The 17,715-nt window shown below is 42.4% G+C and overlaps 2 protein-coding genes across 2 annotated transcripts in view; one reads left to right on the forward strand and one right to left on the reverse strand.

Annotated features, from left to right (window-relative positions):
• Window positions 1–13,360, reverse strand: part of LOC134352157 (uncharacterized protein C16orf52 homolog B) — a 140,302-nt gene extending 126,942 nt beyond the window's left edge. Inside the window, exon 1 of the mRNA XM_063059413.1 lies at window positions 12,960–13,360. Within this exon, the coding sequence (XP_062915483.1) occupies window positions 12,960–13,065 (106 nt within the window). The 5' untranslated portion in view covers window positions 13,066–13,360. The remainder of the gene's footprint in view (window positions 1–12,959) is intronic.
• Window positions 13,361–13,405: 45 nt separating this feature from the next.
• LOC134352292 (uncharacterized) overlaps window positions 13,406–17,715 on the forward strand; it is a 38,471-nt gene continuing 34,161 nt past the window's right edge. Inside the window, exon 1 of the mRNA XM_063059582.1 lies at window positions 13,406–13,576. Within this exon, the coding sequence (XP_062915652.1) occupies window positions 13,406–13,576 (171 nt within the window). The remainder of the gene's footprint in view (window positions 13,577–17,715) is intronic.

The raw sequence follows: 17,715 nt of genomic DNA on the forward strand, positions 1-17,715 counted from the left end.
TTAAATTTCTGAATGGATAATGAATCAGTGCACACTACCTCAGTATTTTTCCCTTTATGCACTACCTAATTTTTTAAACATATATTTCTTAACGCAATTTACAGTTTTTTATGTATTGCAATGCATTGCTGCAGCAAAACAATAAACTTCACGATGTAGGCCAGTGATATTAAATCTGATTTTAATTATGTTTATTCAGATATATAAAGTGTAAAAGAGAGGCAAGAGTGGATATCGCACTGCTGGAACATGATGCTGGAGAGGTAGCAATGGGTACAAGAAAATGGAGGATGAACTGAATAAATATTTTGCGTCAGTCTTCACTGTGAAAGCCACCAGCAGTATGGTGGAAATCCAGGTGTTGGGGGCATGAAGTGTGAAAAGTTACCATAACTAGAGAGAAGGTTCTTGGGAAACTGAAAGTTCTGAAGGTAGATAAGTCACTGGACCAGATGGTGTACACCCCAGAGTTCTGAAAGAGCTGGCTGAAGAGATCATGGCGGCATTTGTAAAAGAATCACTAGATTCTGGAATGGTTCCAGAAGACTAGAAAATTGCAAAAACAAAAACAAATGTGAGTGATGATAAACATGATTCTGATGTGGGTCTCTATTTTGGTCTGAGCGTGAAGAGGGCAGGGAGAGGGGAATCATGGTTGGAGAAGGGTAAGGGAGAGGGGAGCGAGTGGGAAGCACCAGAGACACATTCTATAATGATCAATAAACCAATTGTTTGGAATCAAATGACCTTACCTGGTGTCTCAGGGCTGGTTGCACCTGCACCCTGGGACTTCTTCTCTGTCACCTGTCTCACACCCCTCCCACAGCGCTCTACCCTCACCATTCACAACATCCTCTGCTCCCGTCAGATTTATAAATCCGCTCTCTGCTCCACGTTAACAAATAAGTACAAAAGTCTTCAGCCCCCTAGCTATATTGTTGCAAGATAAAGTTTGTGACCCCCTTTGCAATTACGTGGTTATCTGCATTAATTACTCATAAAATGTGGTCTGATTTTTCATCTGTCATAATAATCGACCAACACAATCTGCCTAAACTAATAACACAAGCAATTGTACTTGTCTACCACGCCGCGATCAAAGCAACTTTTAGAGGACCTTGGAAGAAGAATTGTAGAGATGCATGAAGCTGGAAAAGGCTACAAAAGCATTTCTAAAGACCCGAGTGTTCATCAGTCCACAGTAAAAGAAAATGTTTACAAATGGAGGAAACTCAGTACTGTCGCTACTTTCCCTAGGAGTGGCCATCCTGCAAAGATCACACCAAGAGCACGACGTGTAATGCTGAAGGTGAAAAAGAACCCAAGAGTTACACCAAATGACCTGAAGAAATTTCTAAAACTTACTAAAGTCTCTATCCATGTACCCACTGTAAGAAAAACATCAAAAAATGGTGCTCATGGAAGGACACCAGAAGAAAGTAATGCTCTCCAAAAAAAAACCATTGCTATGGGTCTCAAGTTTGTAAAAGACCATCTGGATGTTCCACAATGTTTCTCAGACGATGTTCTGTGAACAGATAAGACAAAAGTTGAACTTTTTGCAGAAATGCACACCACTTTGGAGGAAAAAGACCACTGCTCACCAACACCTCATCCCAACCGTGAAGCATGGTGGAAGGAGCATCATAGTTTGGGGTTGCTTTGCTGCCCCAGGACCTGGACAGCTTGCAGTCATTGAGGGAACAATGAATTCAAAATTCTATCAAGAAATGTTTGAAGGAGAAATCCCCGTCTCCTGAAGCTTAATAGAAGTTGGATGATGCAACAAGACAATGAACTGAAGTACGAGTAAATCAACAACAGAATGGTTTAAAAAGAAGAAAATTCATGTTTTGGAATGGCCAAGTCAGAGTCCAGACCTTAACCCAATTGAGATGCTTGGGCATGACCTGAAGAGTGCTGTTCATGCAAGGTATCCCAGAAATATTGATGAACAGAAAGATTTTTGTATGAAGGAATGATCTAAAATGCCTCCTCACTGTTGTGCAAGTCTCATCAGCAGCTACAGGAAATGCTTGGTGGAGGTTAGTGCTGCTAAAGGAGGCTCTACTAGTTGTTAAATACAACAGTTCACACACTTTTCCTTGCCTGGACTGCGAATGATTAAACAATGTGTTCAATAAAGACATGAAAAATACAATTGTTTGTGTGTTACTAGTTTTGGCAGGTTGCGTTTGTCTCTTATTGTGACTTAGATGAAGATTAGACCACATTTTAACCAGGAAACCAGGTAACTGCAAAGGGTTCACAAACTTCTTCTTGCAACTGCATGCATCTAAGAGTTTATCACAGTACTGTAGCAGTAATCTATGTCACCACAATTCTGTTATGGACAGTTCCAAGCCGCAGCTTTAACAAGTAATACCATCTTTTACTTTTTGATGAAATTGACTGGTCAGAAAAGCAAGATCACTAAAATCCTAATTAATAAGACAGTTTTCTGGAATAACCTGAAGCAATACATCTGGAAATTAATGTTAAGAAAGTCACTCTTAGGTAGTCTGCAATGTATTTAGAGTCGAGTGTGAGTGTGAGTGTGAGTGTGAGTATATATAGAGCTGTACAGGAATATCCTTCTTAAACTAGGCTCAAAATATCACTACAGTCAAGAGTAGGGAAAACCTACAGATACTGGATCTAGGTATAAAACAAAATAACAAGGCTTCTGTAGAAACCGAGGAACTCAGTGGGTGCCATAGAGAATCTAAACATCTTCATGCCCCAGATTAGCCAAAGCACTGTACAATACTACGGAGGCTTGACAGTGTTTCATCTTTTTCCATAGAGAATTAAGAAAAGCACAACACTTAGAACAAGTGTTAAGAAATCTGACAGAGGAGGAAACAGTTGGCAGCACAGTAGCGTAGTGGTTATTGTGTTGTCCTTAAGGCATTTATTTGACTTTGTTGGGTCTACATTTTAAATGATTTGTTTGTAACTATTTTCTAGTTAAAGTTAAAGGTTGATAATTAAGTTACAGTATAACAAAGGTAAATTCATTGTCAATGGTGTATCGCAGTATGTGATAACGTCACCTCTGGTTTCGCCGCGTCTTAAGTGTAACCTCCGGTTCGGGAAGGTGTAAAGGTGGGTGCCATGCATGCAGCATGATCATGAAGAGCTCCATGTCTACCCACAAAAAACATTATAGAAGCAACGCTGTAAGTTCCTATGAAAGTATTTGAAGTAAAAATATTAACACAGTTTCTGTTAAGGAAGTGACAGTTTGGGTGGCACGCGTGTCGGCTTTTCAATTTCAAACGTGGGGTGGGCTCGGACCCGGCGGCGGTTTGACAGGACCCCCTCGCTCACTACTCGGGGCAGCTGGAGGCACTCGCTAAAAGAAGAGAGCGCGCGTGGTCTCCAAGATGAAAAAGACCGTGTATATGTTTGTATTTTATTATCAACAGTTTTCACCATACGATGTTAATGTGGAAGAGTGAACAGTAAATGGTTAACCTTACTATGACTCTGTCTTCATTGGCTCCAGTTTATCTTGATGTTTAGTCAGAGTTTCAACACACTGCACGAGAACACTACAGTTATCATTACACTTTACAGTGCCAGAGACCTGGGTTCAGTTCGTATTGATGTCTGTATGGAGTTCTCTCCACGACCATGTGGATTTCCTCCGGGTGCTCCAGTCTCCTCCCACATTCCAAAGACATACCGGTTAGTATGTTAATTGGTCATTGTAAGTAGTCCTGTGATTAGGCTAATGAATGGGCGGGTTGCTGGAGGGCATGGCTCATTGGGCCGGAAGGGCCTGCTCTGCACTATATCTCTAAATAAATGAAGCTGAGATAGCCAGACCATTTATACTTGATTGCATTGGAACAGAATGTGCAGTTACCCACGTCACAGTTTCACTAGGTGTTCTTGTTAACAAAGACAAAAGATCTACATTTCCAGGCTTTCAGGAGTGCAAAGGAGCCTGTGGCACTGTCACATTGTACCTGGAACCCCTCAAATCTCTCAAAATGACCATCACATTGCCAACTCCGCAAAGCAGCATCACCAAGCCCTACTTTCACAAACACAGCTCATTAATTTTTACGGATACTACTAACATGCAAGAAAAGCACAAGCCCTGTTCCCTTGGGATAGGTGCTTTCATACTGAGGATCCAGTTGGCAACAGTGATAAATGATAATGGCTGAGATTTTATTTTATGCAGCAGAGAGAATTAGTAGGAAGTCGGCAAATTGGGCACAAGAGTATGAAAGGGAAATAAATCACGATTCCAACATAACCGGCCAGATGAAGCACACACCTTTGTGAACTGAAACCCCATTCTGGGACAGACACTGCTATTTAGCTACATTGCATATTAGGATCCCTACAAATTGCCCAAATCCATGATTTATGCAAACAGGCATGCAGTCAGTAATTAGAAACTTTAAACCTAAAAAAAAGTACAAAGATGCGTTTCTTTTCTCTGACATAATTCAAATCCTGAAATCAGTGGCTGGTTCTTTTCCTAAAAAGCAGTGATCACTGCAAGTAATAAAACTAATTTTCTATTTCAATACTGAATTCTGACAATGAATTTCCAAAGGCACAATTTGTACTCTTTTGTACAACTCTGCTCTAATAAAAATGAACAAAAAGTTCTCCAATAGTATTTTAGATGAAAAGTTAACCTTTTCCACATTTGACTGAAAGTTGGGGCAGCTGGTTCTATGTCCAAGTGAAGTAAGACTACACCGGCTCTGCTTCATTAGGAGCTTGAGATTTAGTACGTTACCAAAATACTCTTACAAAATTCGAAAGATGAAAGGTTGAGAGCATTCTGACTGGTTGCAACACCACCTGGTACGGAGGCTGCAATGTACAAGATCACCAGAGCATGCAGAGGGTTGGTTGCAGGCTTATCCAGCTCCATCACCAGCTCAGATCTCCATAATGAGGATATCTTCAAGAGGCAGTACCTCAAGAAGGCAGCATTCATCACCAAGGACCCTCACCAACCAAGATACTTTTCATTTTTAATTAAGATTACTCAAAGAGCAAAACCCAAGAAAGTGGTCTGCTTCCTCACATCTGTCACAATAATTGACAAACACAATCTGCCTAAACTAATTACACAAGCAATTGTACTTGTCTACCATGCTGTGATCAAAACAACTTTTAGAGGACCTTAGAAGAATTGTAGAGATGCATGAAGCTGGTAAAGGCTACAAAAGCATTTCTAAAGACCCGAGTGTTCATCAGTCCACAGTAAAAGAAAATGTCTGCAAATGGAGGAAACTCAGTACTGTCGCTACTTTCCCAAGGAGTGGGCATTCTGCAAAGATTACACCAAGAGCACAACGTGTAATGCTGAAGGAAGTGAAAAAGAACCCAAGGGTTACACCAAATGACCTGAAGAAATTTCTAAAACTTACTAAAGTCCCTATCCATGTGTCCACTGTAAGAAAAAACATCAAAAAATGGTGCTCATGGAAGGACACCAGAGGAAACTGTGTGTGTGTGTGTGTGTGTGTGTGAACGCGTGCGCGCGCACGTGCACCCTTAACTGCTAGTGGAGTCATCGGGGCAACATCATGACAAGCTTTTTGGTATGCTCATGCCCATCGTACAGCATGCCTTGGGCATCTGAAACCTGGCAGAACCCATCCCTCTCCAGGTTTTTTTTTAAACGAGGTCAAGTTGTTAGTTCGACACTCAACCCAGGCACGGATGGAGAGCATGCAAGGGAACCAGCTAGATTCGAACTCTGGACCTCTCGCCCCGAAGTCCAGCGCTGATGCCACTACGCCAGAGGAAACTAATGCTCTCCAAAAAAAAAATCATTGCTGTGGGTCTCAAGTTTGTAAAAGAACACCTAGATGTTCCACAACGTTTCTGAGATGATGTTCTGTGGACAGATGAGACAAAAGTTGAACTTTTTGTAGAAATGCACCCCATTTTGTTTGGAGGAAAAAGATCACTGCTCACCAACATGAAAATGTTCTGCTTCCTCACAATTAGTCCAAAGATTTTTTTAAAATATTAATATAAGAATATGAACATGGATGAAAAGGCGAAAATGGCCTTGAGATTTTTTATTACGAGTGATGAGGGAGTAATGAAAGGAAAAACTTCACCTCATATCACACGGGGGGGGGCAAGCTATTGAGCAATGCTCTGCCTTGAAATAACTCCTCAGTTGTTTTTATTGTTTGAAAGCCTGGGAGATCAGAGGTGACCAGCAGATGAATGTTTCAAAGCATTCCACTGCTCATAAATATCAATTTCAGTTTTCAGTCAGTGGAAATGGGAAGATATCGGATTCTCTTCCAAAATCTTTCACAATGTATTTCAGTTCTATAACCGTAAGATATCAGAGCAGAATTAGGTCATTTGGCCCCTGAATCTGCTCCGCCATTTCATCATGGCTGATCCAATTTTCCGCTCAGCCCCAACCAATTTACAAACCACACAGTTGAAATCTCTCAAATAACATCTTATTCACTTTATCTGCAAGTAGGATGTGTAGTTTTCCAAAACTTTTGGAACACACGATAAGTTCTAACCTTGTCATATCCTCATTATGTCCCAAGGAACATTTAATGTTTGTTCCAACTCATCCAAGGTCACAGAGAAATTGTGCAGACTTAATCATCTTAAAGATTCAGACACATGGTAGTTTAGGGTGGCAAAGTTGTGTAGCAGTTAGCATGAGTGTTAGCAACCCTAGTTGAGTTCGCCACTGTCTGAAAGGAGTTTGCACGTTCACCCCTTGACTGCATGGGTTTCCTCCGGGTGCTCCAGTTTCCTGCTACATTCCAACGTAGTACGGTTCAGTAGGTTAATTGGTCACATGGGTGCAACTGGGCAGCAGAAGCTCAGTAGGACAAGGCACCCTGGTACTGTGCTGTATCTCTAAATAAATAAATAAAATCCTGGTGTTCTACTGAATATAATTTGGTATATTATACAGAGATTAATCTAAATTAGCTCAAAACAAACATCTAATTGATTGTTAAAAATTGACTGCAGTAAAGTGGACATGAAACAGCCACCTTCCTCCAGAACCAGCAGTGTATGGATTCAGCTCTCAGCTCCATAACAACTTACTGTTAGGTCAAGCAAACTGGGAAGGGGAAAGGGAAAGGAATGGGTTGAACAACCTGTTGCTAGATAGCAGTTAATCTGTAAGGAACTATCTCTGGATGTGGCAGGTTAAATTTGTAGTTATAGGACTGAATTCATGAATTACATCAAAAACTCAAAAAAATCTGTGATGGAGGACACCCTCAATCAAGGGATCACAAGTGACAATGGGATGGTCTAGTTCAGGTCTCAGATCTCCAGTTACATCAGTATCAATCATCCATCATGGCAAAAACCTAAAGAGAAGTCAGGCGGCTTCACAGAAAGGTCACCTTGAACCAGGGTCAATGTACCTCCCAGATTCATCTCCTCATTTCAGGGCGAGATCACCCAGTCCTATTAAAGGGTCGCGGCCTGAAGCATCGACAGTTCATTCATTTTCACAGAAGCTGCCTGATCTTCTGATTTCCTCCAGCATTTCATGTGTTTTGCTTTGGATTTCCAGCATCTGCAGAATCTCATGTTTATTACATGCAGAATGATTTTGCAATTAGTCAAATATCACCAAATTGCCAATTCAGTCTCCAGAAATTAAAAGGGAGACTGAATTTTAAAAATCTGAAGTGAAGTGCTGTTTACTTCTGACACTTTAATACAATTGGTTAGAAAACATTCTTAGCATATTACTCTTAGCATATTCGAGATTACTGGGCATGCTGTTAGAAAACACTATATTACAACAAAGTAGGAACACATTACACACACAAGGATGCTGAAAAGCACAAAGGAAAACAAAACTGAAGGAAATTGGAAGACACAAATAGCATTGGGCAAAAAACATGGCATAAAACTGATTGAAGATTTAACTCAAAACAAAACCACTGTTTTGTTGGCCGTAATTTGGACTTCTTGAGAATAAGGATTCACATAAAGAGGATAAACAAGAAACAGCTGTTACATTATTAGTAAATTATGAGAGTGTCAGTACAATAAAATCCAGAGCAACACACACAAAATGCTGGAGGAATTCAGCAGACCAGGCAGTATCTACGGAAATGAAGAAACAGTTGACTTTTCAGGCCAAGACCCTTCATCAGGACTGGAAAGGAAGGGGGAAGACACAGAACAAAAAGATAAGGGAAGGGGAAGGAGAACTTGCTAGAAGATAATAGGTGAAGCCAGCTGAATGGGAAAAGTAAAGGTGCTGGAGAAAGAGGAATTAAGAGGAGAGAAGAGCGGACCATGGGAGAAAGGGAAGAAGGAGCAGCACCATGGGGAGGTGATAGGCAGGTGAGGAGAAGAGATAAGAGGCCAGTGAGGGAAATAGAAGAGATTTTTTTTTAAACCAGGAGAAATTGATGTTCTTGCCATCAGGTTAGAGGCCACCTAGTTGAAATATGAAGTGTTGCTTCTCCACTCTGAGAGTGGCCTCATTGTGGCAAAAGAGAAGGACATGTTGGAACGCAAATGGAAATTGGAATTAAAATCGTTGGCCACAAGGAAATTCCACTACTGGTGGTTGGACCAGAGATGCTCAACATCCTTAATTAGCTTAAAATTTACATACTTATGCTTTAGCAGCCATCAGGGTTCAATTCCTGCCACTGTTGGTAAACATTTTTTAAACATTCTCGCTGTGACCACGTGGGTTTCCTCCCACATTCCAAAGTCATATAGGTTAGGGTTCGTAAATTGTAGGCAAGTCTTGTTGGCACTAGAAGCATGATGACACTTGCTAACCCAATTCTGAACAGTGTTGGTCACTGAAAACAAAGCATTTCCCCATATGTTTCCATGTACATATAACAAATAAAACTAATCTCTCTCCACTTAGATTTGTAACAAGCTCAGAAAGTCAATGATTGTTATCTTGGTACTCAATATTACTAATTAAAATTCCTGCCACTCCCACAATTAATGGCTTTGCATCACCATGAGCCACACAATAACAAAAAGGATACTTCAAATAGATATTGAATAAGCCTTCTGTTTTCGTGCTTAGCTCTGAAAATCCAGATGACATTGCTGTAATACATACAAGGGTACTTATACAGCACTGCCCAAAAGGTACTGAACACAAGAAATTCAGCAGATGCTGCACACAAAATGCTGGAGGAACTCAGCAAGTCAGGCAGCATCTGTGGAAAAGAGTAAATAGTCAACATTTCAGACTGAGACCCTTCTTCAGGACCGAAGGTGGTCTCAGCCTGAAACGTTGACTGTTTACTTTGAACAAGTGGCACATCTGCATGAAACACTCGACACCAATTCAAATAATTATGAAGAAATTATTTTATGCAGCAATGTAACAGAGACTTTTAAGTTAAAAAATGTATGGTAGTGACATCCTCAAGCATCGAGGTGATGTGAAAAAATTACTAAAAGTGCGATTGACTGCAATTCCGGAATGTGCAGTCAAAAACAAACTTCTGGAGGAACAGAAGCATGAGCAGCATCTGTGGAGGCAAAGGGAAATTGGAAAAAAAGAGACTAGTTCAAGAAAGACACATTTGCCACATCGCACAGAAATCTGCTTACGCTGTTATAGAAAGACTTCTCAAAAAGAAATACATAATTTCTCATCAATATCATTATATGAGGCAGCTAATCACTACTTGCAACTGTTTTCCCAGTCAATGATCGAGACTTTCACTCCTTTGTTTCACATTCCTCAATACTCTTGCCAAACAAATACCTATAATCTTAACCTTGAACATTTTAATCAGAAACAACAGGAATTCTGCAGATGCTGGAAATTCAAGCAACACACATCAAAGTTGCTGGTGAACGCAGCAGGCCAAGCAGCATCTATAGGAAGAGGCGCAGTCGACGTTTCAGGCCGAGACCCTTCGTCAGGACTCCTGACAAAGGGTCTCGGCCTGAAACGTCGACTGCGCCTCTTCCTATAGATGCTGCTTGGCCTGCTGCGTTCACCAGCAACATTTTAATCAGAGCTCTCCGGGGACAAAAATCCAAGGTTCTACAGAAATCGAAAAGCCAAAAAAAAAAGGTAGATGCTGGAAAACTGAAATAAACATGGAAAACACTTAAAAAAAAAATCTAGATCAGGAGTTCCCAACCCGGAGCCCACTGACCCCTCGGTTAATGGTAGGGATCCATGGCACAAGAAAGGTTGGAAATCCCTGCCCTTGATCAATGCAGATGGATGAACACAAAAAGCACAAAAACCTCCAACAAACACAAAATGTTGGAGGAACTCAGCTGGCCAGGCAGCATCAATGGAAAAGAGTAAACAGTCAATGTTTCAGGCCGAGACCCTTCAACGGGAACCCAAAAACCTCACCCTTCTTTTCATACCACCATGTTGCAAAGCAACACACTTAAAAGCTAAGGTCTTCCGTGCTCCTGTTAGGTGAATTTGAATTCTGAGATCACATGACTCATTAGAGTGACTAGTAATAAATCGAAGGACAGAAATCAGAAATGCACTTAGCCATATGGGAATCCTTAATTGTTCATGTATATCTAACAGAGGATATTACTAAGATAAGCAGAATTACAATCATTTTAAATTTAAACATTTCACCTTAAAAGTATATTCTGTATACATTTGCCAACTTGCAACCTTTTAAAACAGGCAGGAAAGATTAGACCTTGATCCACTATTGAATGAGGTTGTCCTAGCATTATGAACATTAGACTTGTGGACATCCCGATATACAAACAAGCTACATTATTACATTCAAAGTCTGACATGTACATACATCTGTTTGTACAAACAGAACTACTTTTCTCTCTCTCTCCCCTTTTAGTAATTGTTCATTCTTATTAGTCTTGTGTGGCTTTGATGCCATTCACCACAATACTACAGAAGTACAGTTGGCATAACGAGTGATTTCTGTGTATTTTCCAACATATTAAAAACCGAGTTTTTGTGTCACGCAGCATCATCCTGTAGATGTATACAAATAACCAAGAGGGAGTGCTTGCTGGTGATCTTAAGTTTATTCGAATTCTCATAGATTCAGTACATCTCCAACCTGAACCACAGTAGCCAGAAAACTGAACTTCGTAAAACAAGTGACACTTCATGAAATTGATTAATTTAAACAAATGTAATAAATCCATAGCATATATTTTTAAAGTTTTACTTTATGCTTATTGAAATTTACTTGAAAGAAATATGTAATATTTTAAATTACATTACAAATGCATCACCTAAACATCTACAAAGATGGTTAGCAGCAATTAGATTTTAATCAGGAATCTCAATAGTCAGTCCCAAGGGATAGCACAACTGTGGGCTGAAGGGCCTGTACCATATTGTACTGTTCTGCGTTCTATTATGTGTTTAAGCTTCTGGAACTTAGACATCAGTACTGCATTTGGACCCAAGAATGCCGACGCTAACACACTGCTGTAAATAAAGAAACACAGAATGACGAGATGCCAAATGTTATCACATCCTTTTCCAAATTTTGCTCAAACCAGAGCAGGTAACGTGCAAGTCTACAGACATGGAGCTGCCACAAGATCTTGGGCCTATTTGAACCAAAGGCCACAGAATTGCAGATCAGCTGCCACCATCTGTCCTAAGTTACTGTTAATTCGAGTTCCTCAAATAAATTTACCAACAATTTAACTGCCAACTCCTCAGGAGACAGGAAGCAACGCTAGCATTTCAGCTTTCAAATCACAAATGCACTGACCTTTCAAATACTTGGAAAAACTATTCACAAGTATCAAATATATCCAGCAGATTTTGCAGTATTTGGACCTGGTGGGGTCCCTTCCAAGTGTAAGATCAGACACACCAAAAACCTAATTAAATTGTTCCTGCCTTCCTTCAGACCATGACATAATGCGATATTTTAAAAATTCAGCAAATAAAGCACATTGATTTTAATTTGTGGTAGCTAACACATCTTTAATTGTAATTGACTACAAAGCTTCCTTTTATACAGGAAGAAATATTTTACAACACATCAATAGAGGTGCTCATCTGTAGGTGTGACAAGATGGGCTTTAAAATGCAAACAATGAAACTGTTGTCAGATATATTCTGAACAGCTACACTGCACAAATAAGCAATGCATCACTCCAAAAGCGATATCTTTTTTCAACTTGAAATTAGAGCAGGCATCAGAGCATTTGAAACCAAACGATTCTGCATCGCCCTGTCACCAGGCAGAGAATGTTTCCTGCCAATTCGTAAACAACAGCAGAATTTCTTTCAATCTCCCACCCAAAATGCTGGGGATCACCCACCTTCAGAGCTTTCAACAAACAAAGTACATTTCTGGAACAATAATTTGCACTGATCACCTCAACATACAATTCCCAAATCAGACACATGGGGGAAATAAACTGGTAGTGTTCGAACAGATGATGGAGGGAGTGGGGAACACAGAAAGGTGGTCAGGGAGCAAAAGAAAGGGGGCAAGGGTGATGCCCACAGGCAGGAGTGAGCTGGTTGACAAGAGTCAGAGGGGTGTACAGCAGTGGAGGGGGCAGGAGAGGGAGAGGATGACGAGGGCTGAGGTTGATGGGGGAATTGGCCAGCCAGAGTGGGTACTGGAAGAGAGGAAGGAGGGACGGTGGGAGAGTCTGAAGAGTGGGAGAGCAGATGAGGGACGGGAGGAAGAAAAGGAGTGCAGGAATAGGAAGGTGTGGTGCGAGTGGGGAGGAGGTAGCTGGGGTGATGGGACATGAACTGCCAAAGGGAGGGATGAGGAGTGTGAGGGGTGGAGGGGACGTGAGCCCTGCCGGAGGGAGGGTGAGCATACATGAACTGCCGGAGGGAGTGAAGAGATGAGATGATGTGAACTGCCGGAGGGAGAGAAGGAATGAGGGGACGTGAACTGTCGGAGGGAGGGGTGGGTGATGGGACGTAAACTCTGCCGGAGGGAGGGGAATGAGGGGACATGAACTGCACCAACCTGCGGACTCCCCGGTATTGATCCAGTCCGGGTTGGCCAGGCTGGCGATGGCGAAGATGTCAGCGGCCAGGAAGAGGCATCCTGAGATTATGGTCAGCTTATCCATGGCGGGAGGGCGACCGCCTTCACTCCGCAGCCAAAGAGCGGCGGCTGCCGACCACCCGGCCCATGCCGCGGAGCATCGCCTCAGCCGACCCCCGGGCTCGGCCGTCGGCGGCGCCTGCGGGGGAGACTCGCTCGATCGCCTCTGCCTTTAGTTGCCGGTCTCCATCTGCGCGACGGAAGGGGAGGGAGGAGGGAGGAAAGAGGCGACACCGATCCGCGTCTCAGGCGCTCGGGCCCGGCAGCTCCTCACTCGCGCACGGCGGCCATTCACTCGGCGGGCGGCAACCGCAGCGGTTGCGTGCGCGCCGCCGCGGCGCGGCCTGGCCAGGGGTGCGCGACCGATGGCGGGCGGCACGTGCTCGCTCTCGTGCCCACCCCGCCTCCCACCGCCCTCGTGCGCGGCAGCTGGCACCTGTCTCCTCGCCCGAAATCCGCCCGCCAAGTGGCGCACAGCAAGATCCCACGGAGAGGCGCGGCCGCTGATTGGCCGTACCGGCCTCCCCTTCAAATCAGTCAGGTAACTCAAACGGGAATTTAAAAAATATAAAAATTAAACTGATTTATCATTCTCAAAGTAAATTTATTATCAAAATTCATATATGTCACCATATTCAAATCCATAATAGAATAATAGCCATAATAAAATCAATGAAAGAGTGCAAAAGCGCAAATGAAACTGCGCAAATACAAAAAGAATAAATAAACAAATAAGCAAGCAAGCAATAAATTTCAAGAGCATGAGATGAAGAATCCTTGAAAGTGAGTCCATAGATTGTGGGAACAGGTCAGTGTGAGATGAGTGAAATTTTTCTCTTTGGTTCAGGAGCCTGATTTTGAGGGTTGATAGGAGCAACACTTTCAGTACTTTCAGTTCATACTGAAAGTGTCGCTTTGATCTCAGCATCTGCAGATTATTTTGTGTTTGAGGGTTGATAACTTCCTGAACCTGGTGGCGTGAGTCCTGAGGCTCCTGTACCTTCTTCTTCCACATTGGGATTGTATATGACAAGAGAGCATAGGTTTAACATGGAATTGGAATTGGTTTATTATTGTCACGTACGGAGATACAGTGAAAGGCTTGTATTGCGTACTGTTCACACAGATCAGGTCATTACAACTGTGCATTGAGGTAGAATAAGGTAAAACCATGGTATATGGAGGAATTTAAGGCGGGGGGGGTTATATGGGAGGCAGAGTTTAAGGGTCGGCACAACATTGTGAGCCAAAGGGCCTGTACTGTTCTATGTTCTAAAATAATAACAATGCAGAATAAAGTGTCACGGTTACAGAGAGAGTGCAGTGCAGGCGAACAATAAAGTGCAAGATCATTAGGTAGATTGTGAGGTCAAGAGTCCACCTTATTGTATTACAGGACTGTTCTTATAACAGCAGGATAGAAGCTGTGCTTAAACCTGATGCACGTACTTTCAGACTTTTGTATCTTCTGCCCAATGGGAATGGGGAGAAGAGAAAATGTCCAGGGTGGGTGAGGTCTTTGATTATGTTGGCTGCTTTACTGAAGCGGCGAGAGGTGTAAGGGAGGCTGGTTCCCATGATGCACTGAGTTTAGCAGGGGTCTGAGGGGGGATTTTTTTCCATATCAAGGGTGGCTGCAAGTTGGAACATGCTACTTGAAGAGGTGGTAGAGGCATATACTCTCACAATATATAAGAAACAATCCATAAGAATTGACAATAAACTGGACTGGTCAAAGAACACTGAGGCTGTCTACAAGAAGGGTCAGAGCCGACTCTATTTCCTGAGGAGACTGAGGTCCTTTAACATCTGCCAGACGATGCTGAGGATGTTCTACGAGTCTGTGGTGGCCAGTGCTATCATGTTTGCTGTTGTATGCTGGGGCAGCAGGCTGAGGGTAGCAGACACCAACAGAATCAACAAACTCATTCGTAAGGCCAGTGATGTTGTGGGGATGGAACTGGACTCTCTCACGGTGGTGTCTGAAAAGAGGATGCTGTCTAAGTTGCATGCCATCTTGGTCAATGTCTCCCATCCACTACATAATGTACTGGGTGGGCACAGGAGTACATTCAGCCAGAGACTCATTCCTCCGAGATGCAGCACAGAGCATCACAGGAAGTCATTCCTGCCTGTGGCCATCAAACTTTACAACTCCTCCCTTGGAGGGTCAGACATCCTGAGCCAATAGGCTGGTCCTGGACTAATTTCCTGGCATAATTTATATATTACTATTTAACTATTTATGGTTTTATTACTATTTATTATTTATGGTGCAACTGTAGCGAAAACCAATTTCCCCCAGGGTCATAAGGTATGACTATGACTATGACAGGTTTTGAGTCATCAGTGCACGGAAAGCTATGGACCATATGCGGATAAATGGGATTAGTATAGGTGAGCACACTGGCAGGCTCTGAGCAGTATAACTCCAGGACTCAGGAAGAGGTTCACGAGAATGATTCCAGAAATGAAAGGGTTAATGTATGAAGAACATTGAATGGCTCTAGGCCTGTACTCAATAGAGTTTAAAAGAATGAGGGGGATCTCATTGAAACCTATCCAATACTGAAAGGTCAAGATAGAGTGGACATGGAGAAGATTTTCGATAGAGAGAGCCTCGGACCGGAGGAGACAACCTCAGAAGAGAAGGACATCCACTTAGAACAGAGATGAGAAGGAATTTATTTAGTCAGAGAGCGATGAATCTATGAAATTCATTGACACAATCAGCATGCAGTGGCAAAGTCATTAGGTATATTTGAAGCAGAGGCTGATAGGTTCTCGATTAGTAAGGGCATCAAGGTTATGGGGAGAATGGAGATCGAGAGGGAAAATAAATAAGCTGTGATGAAATGGCAGAGCAAATTCAATGGGCCAAGTGGCTTAATTCTGCTCCTATTTCTTACAGTCTTCACGCATCACTAGTGATCATCGCTAATGAGAGAGAGTTTTACAAACTGCTCAACATTCTATCACTCTCAATACCCTAAGAGTCACCATTGACCAGACATCAAACTGAACCAGCCACTTATGTATATATCAGAGCTACAAGAGGTGGTTAGAGGCTTAATATCCTGTGGTAACTGACCCATCTCCTGATGGACAAAGCCTTTCCACCATCTAAAAAACACATGGCAGATACTGTATACCATTTTGTCTGGTTGCATCACTGTCTAGCACAGTGGGGCCATTGCACAGGAACTGAAAACACTGCAGAAAGTTGTAAATTCAGCCAGCTCCATCATGGGTACTAACTTCCCCGGCATTGAGGACATCTTCAAAAGGCCATATCTCAAGTAGGTGACATCTATCATCAAGGATCCTCACCATCCAGGCCATCTTCTCGTTGCTACCATCAGAGAAGAGGTACAGGAGCTTGAAGATACACACTGAATGTTTTTGGAACAGCTTCATTCCCTCCAACATCAGAAACCACAAACAGTATTTTGCTCATTTTATTTTTGATATATTCTTATAGTAATTCTTTATGTATTGCACTGTACTGCTGCTGCAAAATAACAAATTTCATGATTTATGTCAGTGATAATAAACCCGATTCTGAGAAGCACATTGGAAACTACCTGGATGAGTGCAGCTCAAAGCCATCCAGAAACACAAGAGACTTTGCAGATGCTGGAAATCCAGAGCAACACACACAAGCTGACGTTTCAAGGCCAGATCCTTCATCAGGACCGTGATGTTTCAGGATAGTGCAGGATATCCAGAAAGCAGGCTGCTTGACTAGCATCCCGAACCCCAACCTAAACATGAATTCATTTTCTCTGTTGTGCACAGTGGCTGTAGTGTGAACCACCCACAAAATACACTGCATTTATTTGGCTGAGCTATTCCAACGCCAACTTTCAAACCTGCAAACTCCACCAGCCAAAAGAGCAGTTTTCAGGTACTGTATATGGGAATAGCGCCCCCTGCAGGTTCTCCTTTAAATTTCACGTACTGTATCAGAACGGCATCAACGCTCCTTTCAACCTCACTGAATCTAATTCCTGGATCCGCCTTACCAACACCACTGTGGGAGCAGCTTCACTAAAGGAATGCAGTACTTCAAGCAGGTGGCTCACCCCCACCTCCTCAAGGCAGGGTTGGGTGATAAAAGCTGGCCTTGTCAATAAAGTCCAGAATCTAAAAAATAAGTAATTGAAAAATCATTGCAGCTCACAACTAGAAAAGTAAATTTATTATCAAAGTACGTGTATGCCACTATATACTGCCTTGAGATTCATTTTCTTGCAGGCATTTACAGGAAAATAAAGAAATACTACAGATGCTAAGAACAAAAATACATAAACAACGACTGAGAAACAACTAATGTGCAAATAAAATAAATAAATAATACTGAGAACATGAGTTGTAGAGTCCTTAAAAGTGAGTCTGCGGGTTGTGGAATCGGTTTAGAGTTGAGGTGAGTGAAGCGGTTCAGGAGCCTGATGGTTGAGGGATAAAAATGTTTCTGAACCTGGTGGTGTGGAACCTAAGGTTCCTGTACCTCCTGCTCGAGAAGAGAGCATGGCCTGAATGAAGAGGGACCTTGAGTATGGATGCTTCTTTCTTGTGGCAGCACTCCTTGTAGATACCCTGAATGGTGGGGAAGGCTATGTCAATAATGCACCGGGCTGTATCCACCATTTTCTGTAGACCTCTCAGAGCCATC

This window comes from Mobula hypostoma, chromosome 9 (genome assembly GCF_963921235.1).
Source record: "Mobula hypostoma chromosome 9, sMobHyp1.1, whole genome shotgun sequence".
Lineage (NCBI taxonomy): Eukaryota > Metazoa > Chordata > Chondrichthyes > Myliobatiformes > Myliobatidae > Mobula > Mobula hypostoma.